Source organism: Oculina patagonica, chromosome 1 (genome assembly GCF_052425735.1).
Source record: "Oculina patagonica isolate OP01 chromosome 1, crgOcupat, whole genome shotgun sequence".
Classification (NCBI taxonomy): domain Eukaryota; kingdom Metazoa; phylum Cnidaria; class Anthozoa; order Scleractinia; family Oculinidae; genus Oculina; species Oculina patagonica.
In genome coordinates, this window is record NC_135758.1 from 8,366,418 (window position 1) to 8,377,457 (window position 11,040).

At 39.2% G+C, this 11,040-nt stretch overlaps 2 protein-coding genes across 3 annotated transcripts in view; both read left to right on the forward strand.

Moving 5' to 3' along the window:
• Positions 1-1,896, forward strand: part of LOC144654085 (uncharacterized) — a 5,901-nt gene extending 4,005 nt beyond the window's left edge. Inside the window, exon 2 of one of the 2 annotated variants that reach the window (XM_078514196.1) lies at positions 328-1,896. The gene's annotated coding sequence lies outside the window, so the exon portion shown is untranslated. The remainder of the gene's footprint in view (positions 1-327) is intronic. The other variant, XM_078514201.1, reaches the window with a different exon arrangement.
• The window catches only part of LOC144654756 (uncharacterized), an 18,191-nt gene extending 7,675 nt beyond the window's left edge, over positions 1-10,516 (forward strand). Inside the window, exon 2 of the mRNA XM_078514995.1 lies at positions 9,587-10,516. Within this exon, the coding sequence (XP_078371121.1) occupies positions 9,613-10,509 (897 nt within the window). The 5' untranslated portion in view covers positions 9,587-9,612 and the 3' untranslated portion in view covers positions 10,510-10,516. The remainder of the gene's footprint in view (positions 1-9,586) is intronic.
• Positions 10,517-11,040: the final 524 nt, after the last annotated feature.

The window sequence follows — 11,040 nt, forward strand, 5'->3', positions numbered from 1 at the left end:
TGTAAAGCCACACGTTTGTTGTGACTAGCTTCTTAATAAAGACTTCTAAGTCAAGTTGCAAAGAACTTTATTGGAATGGGTACAGTTTGTTTTGAGTAACCACACAGTAGATGATCATGTAGGAAGTATACCCAGTGTATATGCTGTCTATACACGGTATGCTCAGGTTGTTGTACAAAGAATCGGAGTATGTCATGCCCAGGTAAACACGATTTGTTTCTTGACAGTATGCGAGAACGACAAAGATGTGTTGGTAAATCCTTTTAAATACATTAAACTATAAGGCAGAGCCTGTTATTAACGACGCATTTTTGTGTTTTTTTTTAGCAGAAGTCAAGTACCAGAGGGAAATAAAGAAATCTGACAAGACAGACTGTGATTCATCTTGTTGTAAAAGGACTACAAAAAGGAACAAAAGTTAAGATTAGAATTGTAAATGTACAAAGCCTTTCTATTTTTTCCCTTGATATTGACGTAGGATGTAAGAAGATTTCGTTGTCGATTTTTAGATTCTCGGGTCGTTGACGCTTAGAGGTAATGAAACTTTGTAGGCTTGAGCTTTTCCAGTCATTTGATCAACATAGGTATAGAGAAAAATGTGATGCTTAAGCAAAAGTAACGTTTTTGAAGCCCTGAGCAAACTGGTTTGCGTATAGATTTCGTCAACTTTTATGTTTCTATAATAGTGCCCTTTCATAAGGAACAACTTTACCAGATATCCTATCAAGTATTGTTTGATAATGAAAAGGAAAGTGCAAAACTACTACATTATTGTACATTTGGACGCTACACAGGACGTATTTATTTGCCACAAACTCGTATAGACGTCGCATTTGCCCGTTGAAATTTTCTATTGTTTTTTTTTTATCTAACAGTAAGAAATTCCAACGGGTAAATCGGACGGCTATACGCGTATGTTTCAAATAAAAACTCCCACAGTTGTGCTATATTGGAACTGCCTGACTTAGTGTAGATTGAAGCCGTTAGTTGTATTTTCTTTGTATTTTACGATAATTGAGGTCGTTGTAACGTACCGGTTACTTAATTGTAACTGGCAAAGTTTACTACAGTGGAACCCCGATATAACGATCCTCGATATAACCATATTCCCGATGTAACGATGAATATTATATGTCCCCGCAAAAGTTACAGTAAAATGTATGGGACCGAACCCCGATATAACGATCTTCGATATAACGATACCATTCCCGATATAACGATGAGAATTTAGCGGTCCCAACGTAAAATTCTCCCGATATCGATATAACGATATTATCAGTTCACAGTCACAATTTATTTGCAAAACATCGTATTTAATGCAATAACATTACAGTTATTGAGTGATCTCTTACGTTTCTGTAAACAGCTTTGTACGATGGTATACGAAAATGATACTGTGTTTTAAGCCTCTTTATCAAAATTATTCTCTTCATCCTCCTTTTATATGCAGTAAAAAGAACTTGTTCGGTTTACTCCGATATAACGATATTTTCGGTTATTTTACGGCCATATCGTTATATCGGGAGTTTCGATATAACGATTCATCGACTGATAACGATATAATTTTACTGCTCCCTTGGCATATCGTTATATCGGGGTTCCACTGTATATATAAAAAATTGTGTAGTTGAAGAGAAAAAATGACAAATTCGAAGATATACTTAGAATTACGCTCGGAGACGCATGCAGATGAAATAAGTTAGTGCTTTGATAGAAAGATGCATAGACTGTTTCCGCTCAGGTATTTAACACTACAATGAATTTAATTAGTTTTAATACTTGACTACTTTCTTAAGCACTCAAGAATTTGTGTTAGTGTGTATATGAATAAACACTTTTATATGTCACAAATCAGAGATTTGAATTGTTTCGTTAGCAAAATCGACAAATCAACGAGAGTAAGACCGCATTTGTAGATGAATTACCCCCCGCGACTCTTTTGGTTACTTTTCTTTCATTGTACTCAGCTGCACACGCATGAGATTTCCGTCGTGTGACACACAGTTTAAGCTTAATATTACTATGGCCGCGCCGAAAAATGCTAATTTTTAGACCTCAAATGTGACTGACAATTGCAATTCCTGCGGATGATCATAAAGACCTTTGCCTCGAAGAAACACCGCATAAAATATTGTGCACGAAAATCGAAGTGGTACCGAAGACTAACAATGGAAAGCAAGCGCGTAAGCAGTTCTGGGCCCGTTTGCTGAAATGCTATCCGCCGGATAAAATAGTGATCATGATTAGCCGACGTCAAAACAGGAAATATATACAGAAAACCCTCACTGAATTGCTACAAAACTGAAATAAATTCACTCTTACCCTGGATTAGCTTTATCGTGTTTTGAGGAACCCAGCCCTGTGTTTTACTCGCACGTGTAGCAATGTAAGCACAATGCAATAGAAGGGTGGAACAGAGGTTGAAGGGTAAAATGAAGCACGATCATGAGAGACTGGGGAAAAAGTTAAGGAAGTTAACTTCTTCCCCGTTCCCTCGTGATCGTGCTTTCTGCTGGGTTTTCTTCCTCCGAATCCAGTCCCTTGATATCTTTGCTCTGGTTTACTTCTGTCTGTGAGAACTATCTCCTCTATCCCTCCTCATTACCTCCACTTGCTGCGATTACAAGGTGGGCTAATGACACGCACGAATTTCGTGTTCCATAGTCGGTGACTAAATGGCTGTTATTGCAGTTCTGGGAGGTTTGACATACAAACGAAGCGAAAGTCATTTTGCATTGTGTTGACCGATGTGTTGACCCTTTCGCCTCGTTCGCATAGCTTCTTATAAAAAGAATATACTAGCGGTGTATAACTGTTTCAAGCATGCAGAGTTTGATCCAGTGAGAAAAATAACCGTGGTGACGAGAAAACAAAGACGTTGTCTTTGTTTTTTAATCAGTTTTTGTGTGGACTTTAAGTCTACACATTGTTGTCATGCAGTTTTTTCCGATTGGGGGGTCACTTTCCGTGATAACTCGTTTAGTGCTTTCGGAAGTTTTCGACAGTGATCGGAGGAAGCTGATTAAAAATAGAAGCCTTTTTTGACACAGCTTTCGAAGAACGTGTGGTGGCTGGAAAATATACATCAAGGAACAACTTCAAAGGCAGCGATGGCGTAGATGAAAAGTGAAATAACAATCACGACGGCTGAAATCTTCATATCTAATGAGCTGAACAACTGCGGTCATAGGTCACGTTTCTTGTTTTTCACACTTTTGACTCACTTTCCACAGTTTTTGTTTTTCTGTGCGGCTTGAGCATTTTTGATTCGCATATTAAAACGAATCAAATGTCTGGTTATTTATTTATTTCAGCTTTGCCAAACACAATGAATGCACAACGAGTTGTATCAAAACAAGTTCGCTGATCATGTTGTTTTACTTGTCTTGGACTCCGGGATATAATTCACCAGCTCCATTTCTCTCAAGTAGTATATTTAACAAAAGACTGATGTCGAATTCAGAACTGAACTAAAACGTTGTCATGAAAAGAACAAAAATAACATCGAACCGTAGAATATGCATATATCCAAACCGTGCGACAAAATAATTTAATTGTCGGTTCAAATAACGTCCTTCGCCGCCTCTCAAAACACCGACTTCAAGTGAATATTTCGTAAACAGAAAAATATATTTCTCCGCCTTTCTACGCAAGCTACTAAGAAATTATTTGTGAAAGCTTATTGAAAAGTTATTATTCCAAAAAGGTTAAAAAAGAACTCATTGAAAGAAAATAAGTTTTTCGATGAGTTGTTTACACAAGCTTTACACAAAAAGTAAGGGTTGTGTAAACAAGCGATGCGAGACAGTTCACGTGCTGGCTCCGTGCTCCACGCAACATTTCTTTTTTTAATGAAAATAGCATCCTATCTTGCTAGCGGTAAGGAAAGGCTTTTGGTCTAATAACTGCTGTTCTTGTAGGATTCTAGGTTTTTATTTGCATGAAAAAAGGCATTTGTCGTGGACGACGTGACAAAGGGTCACACCACGCTCCTTCACATTGCGTGACATCCCAAGCGGCAATGGTAACGTTTGTTTCTTGAAGCGTAGCACATAAGACAAGTAATAGTACACTTTGTTCTTCCAACAGTCTTGTAAATAATAAATTGATTGACAAGTTCTTTGTTTTTTCGCCTTGTATCTCGAATTACTCGATTCGAAACTTGAAGTTGTTGACTGCTACAGTAACTCATTGATTAATTCATAATGTCAACTTTTATTCAAATGAAAGTCCACACATGTTCGCATAGCGAACTCACTTTTCTGTTATTTTCTTTTTTCTTCGCACAATTTTGACGCCCAGTCAAAAGCTGAATGTCCGTAACAGGACATAATTATGCACTGTAGAACCTTTTTGTCCACAGAGTTGGATACTGGTCTCATTTCCTTCCAAATCAAACACAGAATAAGGGCCTGTTTACAAGCAGGCAGGGTAACCCTAGTGCTAGGGTTACCCTAGCAGGAGGGTTACCCTAGCGCTCCCACATTTCTTCTTTTTTTCATCGACGTGTTTACAAGGCAGCTAGGATTACCCTAGCACTAGAGTAACCCTAGCTGACCGCTAGGGTTACCCTAGCGCCAGGGTAACCCTAGCGCCTTGTAAACGCTCTGCTAGGGATAACTCGCCTACCCGGGACAACTTTATTTTGGCTCCAAGAAGCTAAATATGTTTAACAAGCAGCTATTTCAAAAAGAAATAGTGTTACGTTTCCAGATTGCGGAAGGGTGAGAATAGCGTAATGTTTAAGGAGAGGTGTGTTTGGGGTTTGTTTTAATTTGGAGGTCTAGTGTATGTTGAATTTGCTGAATTTATGCGCGAGTGAAGAAGAAAAAGAACTTCATATTCAGTAGTAACTTCCCATTTAACGCCTACTGTCCATTTTATGTGAAGGAGGCGTAAACTCAGACCAGCTACAGTTTGGCAGAGTTCAAGTAACACATTAATATTTCTCCTTATAGAAATTGTATGTGTCTTTCTCTCCAAATAAAGTTAAATAAAGGGAGCTTGCCTTCACCTTTTTCACTCATCCAATGAAAACTAAAATGATTTTTTCTGCAGAACACTTTTTTTTATTAATGAAAAAATAACTACAAAAAATAATATGTTCCTATCAATATAATCGTAGATAAAAAATTATTACCTTTTGACAAAAATCTTGAGGTATATACTTCTCTAAATTGATCTCTAAATTGATCACATGCTCAAGGCACATGCTCAAATCAAATAAATGCCAAATTCTAGACAAACTAAAACCCTAGTCGACAAGAACAGAGATAAGCACAAGTACACTGTTTCGAAGCCATTTCTGTCAAAAAAAAATGCGTGTGGTCACTTAAAACTTCGACACGTAATCAACAAGGGCAAATTAATGTAAAAAAGCTACCATACACAGATCCAGAAGTATTTAGTCAAAACTGGATTTTATTTTGCTCGTTCGTCTCGATCCGCGCTGGAAGCTCTTCTGGCAAATATGAAATTACTTCCACAGAATAAGACACAGCCAAGTTGCTTCTGTTGTCAGTGTTACAGCCTTGATAATTACGATTTGCATTTTTTGGCGATGCCGTGGACAGCAGTCGCTGTAGTTAATCTTGAGCTTTACATCAAGGAGATAAATGTTGTTCGACATGGCAGTTGCACAGCTTGCTATACGAAACTGTCCATACGAAATTTGATGTTTTAACAGAACTTGACTGTCTTCTTTTTCGTTCTGAACTTTTCGTGCCGACTCGAATGTTTTCGCGATTCACGTGACACTGATCACACAAACTCCGGATACGTCCACGCGAGAACCCACGCAATTTTGCATGTATTCGCGCGGCTTGTGACGTCGAAGATGCCGTGAATTTTCCTATACACATTTATACATTAATCTGTTACATTAAGTGAAAAAACTTTGTAACTCTCCTGCATATATGCCTTTCTCTTCAATCAACTTGCCCGTTTTCGGGGCACGCTAGCCCTTCCGTGCGAGCAAACACGGCGGATATGCCATGTCATCACGCTTTTGTTTGCGTTGCAAACACCCTGATTGTTGGAAGTCTTCTTCCGTTTCAGAATATAGCTAAAATGTTTACTTTACAATTAAACGCTAAAAGAGCTTACTCTAATTCTTTCCCAATACATCGCTTTAATCAAACCTAAAACCATTTGCAGTCGTCGGATATTTGTATTTGTAAGAAATCTCAATATTTTTTAGTCATGCTGAGGATTATCTTTCCGATATTTGAAGAACATGCTTTTACGCAATTAATTGCCTTCGGTCAAACTTATTTACTTTGTGGATGCGAGCGTTCTCCTGATTGGATAGTAGCCTCCACGGTGTAAATAAAAAAACGACAAAAAAAAACGACAAAAACAGCGAATTGTGACCAAGAAACATCGTGTTCATTCACCATTTGTCGTATTTTTGCACCGGAACGGAATTATTTTCGAATAACAGCTTCTAACGACAAAATTTTACAAGGTTAACTGAAGCGTAACCGGTGTAAGTTGACCCGGGTAGAAGGGTTATCCTACCTGCGAATTGTTGCTTGTAAACCCGGGCTATCTTCTAACCCTCTTGCTAGGGGTAACCCAAGCACTAGGGTTACCCTACCTGCTTCTAAACGGGCTCTAAGGAATAAGGACTAGGGGAGCGAGCTTTTCTTACTCACTGTTACGCGCAAACATCTCCTTCCTGCAATCACAAGCTATTCCTACTCATGCTCCTTTGTTTTGTTTTGGTTTTCTCTTGTCTTCTTTGTCTTTTTTGTTAATGGCTAATAAGTCTGCCGAGCGTTGCAGACGAACAAAACCCCGGTTATATCCGTCTGCGAATTAGAGCACAAAAGCTTGTTCCGGCCCCCCGCGTGTTACCAGGGATTTCTATAATAACCTCTGATTGGCTTTTGAATAGGGCCGTTCTTTCGTGCGCCGCAATTGGTTAAGTGGATGTTGTGAAACCATAGTTTCCCCTTCGATGAATACCAGATACCAGTTAGGTCAATTACAGTAATTTGTACATTTGCCGTTCGATGGAATTGGTCATCCGATTTATTTCGCTTTTCACTCGTTTAGAAAGGGCACTATATGTTGTCAGCTGTATTATTTGGAGGCGTTTTAAGTTGAGAGACTGTCGCTTTATTTATTTATAGCAAATGTGTAGAGGTCATAGTCACGGCTTTCCGTTTGTATATTTTGACACCTCTGTTTTAAATTTGTCATATGTAATTAATATTGCGGTATGTCTTGGAACAATGACATTCAAATTTGTAAGATATTTGTAGACCTCTCGAAATATTCGCTCTGGTCCTAAATTTTCCGTGAAGATGTCGACTGTACTTGCATTCTGCATTTGTAATGCCGGGTTCGGCTGTTTATTGTGTTGCAAGGTGTGTGGCTTTTCATCACGGATGACGGATGCGCGTTGTGTGACATTCTTTCACCACAAGACAAATGTAGATTATATTTTCTTCCACGACCTTTTTGCTTGTCAGTTGTGTTTGCTTTTTGACGTTATTGTTGTTTTCTTTTTTTATCAGGTTTGTGCGAACCGGCTGCTTTTTTACCGCTTCAAACGCTAATTCTTACCGATCTGCTGTGATCGCCGCCAAGTTTATTTTGTATCTGTTATTCATCAAAAGCGAAATTATGGTGTTACGAGATCCATTCGACCAATCACGGCGCATGAAAGAACGGCCCTATTCAAGAGCCAATCAAAGGTTATTATAGAAATCCCTGGTAACACGCGGGGGACCGGAACAAGCTTTTGTGTTCTAATTCGCAGGCGGATATAACCGGGGTTTTGTTCGTCTGCAACGCAGGCTAGAAAATCCTTTTGTTCGCGTTTCCTTGTCCGAATCCTGATTTTAGGCAAGTTACATGAAGTAGATATCGAGAAGCAGACCTCACGAAAACAATTTCGTCTTCCGCTTTCGTTTTGGAACAACCCGATAAGTACGGCTTGCATCTTGTTTTGTACTGGAATAAGGCATTAAAAATTAATCTTGGTTTGATGAAGTTCACTGAACGGCTGGTTTGTTGCGTGGCTTGAGTGTGAGGCGGAAATTATTCATCGTCGCGGCCGGCATCATTTCGAAACCAGTTGCTTTGAATGCAAAGACAAACAAAGTGTGAAAGATTATGTTTTCAGGGAATTCAATGCGAACTGATTTTGATAAATTCATCCCGGCCATACATTTGTTTGTGGGCTGCCCAACATATCGGGTCATATCGCTTTCAGGTTTGAATATTTAAAGACTGTTATTTTAACATACGAAATCCTAAACAAAGACTGCATTATTTCGTTCCATGTTTGCACTCAACCCGAAATGGTAGTCGTGAATATCACAGACAGTGTCTTTGTGACCGATTAACATCATTTTAAACTTTTAAAGTACATAGCTAGCTGTGAATATAGCTAAGTACGAGTTGGTAAAGTTTGGCAACTGGTTAAAATAGTTCTGAAATAGTTTAATTTTATGCGCACTGTATCGACAGTGTATCGACAATGTTGATCATGTAGCAGCCAAGCAGAATGCATAAATAATTGTACTGATCTGAACCGACCAGTTTGTGTAATCTGCTCTAATCATCTGTTCAGGAGAACAAGAAGCTTAAAATTGGATCAGTGTGCTGTGAATGATTTCCCGTAGTGTTTTTAAGTTGTGGGATTATTTTGTTATTACCACTATTTATTGATTGCGAATTTAGTGTCCAGCTGTGATTACAGACAAAAAACTTCCTACTTGCTTCGGTAGTTTCCAACGTTCTTCTTTGTAACCGTATAACTAAGTTTGCTGTGTTTCATTTTGTATCAGCACTGAGCAGCGTCTAATGAAAACATTTGAGAATATTAAACGGGTAGGCAATAAAACCTGCATGGCATTTTCGTACGTGCAAACTAAAACAGCAATGTAACACTTGATTGCTGAAGCTGAACATCAGTATATAAAATATATGCTAATCTAAGGGGGGGGGGGGGGGGGGGATGGAGGCCAAAGAGGAAGAGCAACCTCATCGCATGCTGACAAAACAACCATAACTGCCCAGGACCACTAGAAAGACGCTTACACAATTTCAAGGAGAAGGAATGAATATATAACCAAAGAAAAATACCACGTTTTTCCCAATTTAAGGGCAAAACAAAATATGGTCAAAAACAGTCTCAAGTTTTAGCGGCACATCACTAATAAAGTATTGCTACTAGCCTGAGGACGATCTTCTCGGTAGAAGATAGGGCGAAATATAAGCAAAGCGAGCCACCCCTAATAACTTCTTTCAAACTCTTTATTTCCTTGCTCGCCAGCCGTTTTGTAACCCCCCCCCCCCCCGACTAGTGGGGCCTGTTCACGGGTTACCATGGAGCCGGATTGTGCTTGAACTTCTCAAGCAACTTAACGCCTGGTGAAAGGCCATGTAACACACCTAGCACAGAATTAAAACGTTCTTGATAACTCTCAACTAATTCAATAGTTTCGGCACGTCAGTTAGTAGATATTTGACTAGGTCAGTTACAAAAGTATAAGTGGCCATCACCTATCATTTCTTTATCTGACACCTAACAAAACAAAGTTTGTTATTTTTTTCTTGTGATTTATTCAAGGTTGCCGGTTTACAGTTGTAACGGTTATGGAAAGCGTGGAAGAGATTCCTCGAGCTCTGTTTATCGGCATTGCAGTGGCATCAGTTTTACTTTACACTTATCGATATAATAAGGGCATTGAGCTGTTCACTGAATGTTTGGTTCTTCTGAAGAAGCATTCTTCAAGGTTGAAGGAGAACAAACGGAACAAACTTTACGCGTTGGTATATCACAGGCTATTCAATCTTTACTGCCTTGTCAATGACTGTAAGAATGCTATCCACAGCGGCGAGCAAGCCTTTCCTTTATATTACGAAATTGGTGAACTTGAAAGCGCGGCCGGATTGCTCGACAAAATTGGCGATTTGTATCAGTTTATTGGCGAACAGGGGAAAGCCAAAGAAAGATACGAGAAAGCATTGACGTTGTACTCAAGCGAGATGACGTTCGATCTTTCTGGCATGCCAGATATCAAGCAAAAAGAGCATTTAAACAAAATGCTAGTGCTGGCAACCAAAATTTGTGACAAGGAAAGTGAAGGACGGCTTCTTAACCAACTGGGTGAGTTGTCCTTGTCGCATTTCGAGTACGCTAAAGCGGAGGAACATTTTCAAAAGGAACTTGCAATTTCGAAAGAAACTGGCAACAGAAAAGAGGAAGGAAAAGCTCTCGGCTGCCTCGGCAAACTGTATAAAAAAACTGAAGAATACCAAGAGGCGAAGCAACATTATGGACAAGCAATGGTAATCTGGGAGCAGGCTGATGAGATAATAGAGCAAGGAAATACCTGTAGCGAGCTTGGAAGTATTTGCAACAGTCTTGGTGAGTTTCAGAAAGCAAAAACATTGCAAAAGAAGGCTCTGGACATGAAATGGGGACAAGAACTTAGAAATCATAGATTACCGAAACCTTGCAGAAGTCCACACGTCACTAGGGGAATATGATGAAGCCAAAGAATGTTACAAAAAGGCACTCGCTATTAGTAAAGAAGTTGATGACCGAAAAGGAGAAGCCTTGACATACAGCGGTCTTGTGAGTTTTTATCGTCATCTGAACGATTTTAAAGAAGCTGTAAACCTCTGCAGGAAGGCACTTGAAATTTTCAAAGAAATTGGTGAACTATCTTATGAAGGAGCTGAAAATAGTGACCTCGCAGACCTGTACCGTTTTCTTGGAAAATATAAAAAAGCAATAAAATGTTATGATAGAGCGCTTGCCATTCGGAATCGAATTGGTGATAGAAGAGGGGAAGGTGAAACATATTGTAACCTTGGTACTGTTTATCAATCTCTCGGAGACTATGGTAAGGCGAAGGAATGTCACGAACAAGCACTTGCTATCTCCAAAGATACAAATCACTTAAGAGGGCAGGGAGTAGATAACGGAAATCTCGGAACTGTGTACCAGCATCTTGGTGATTATAACGCGGCATAAGAGTATCACAAGAAGGCATTGGAGATAAGGCTGCGAACTGG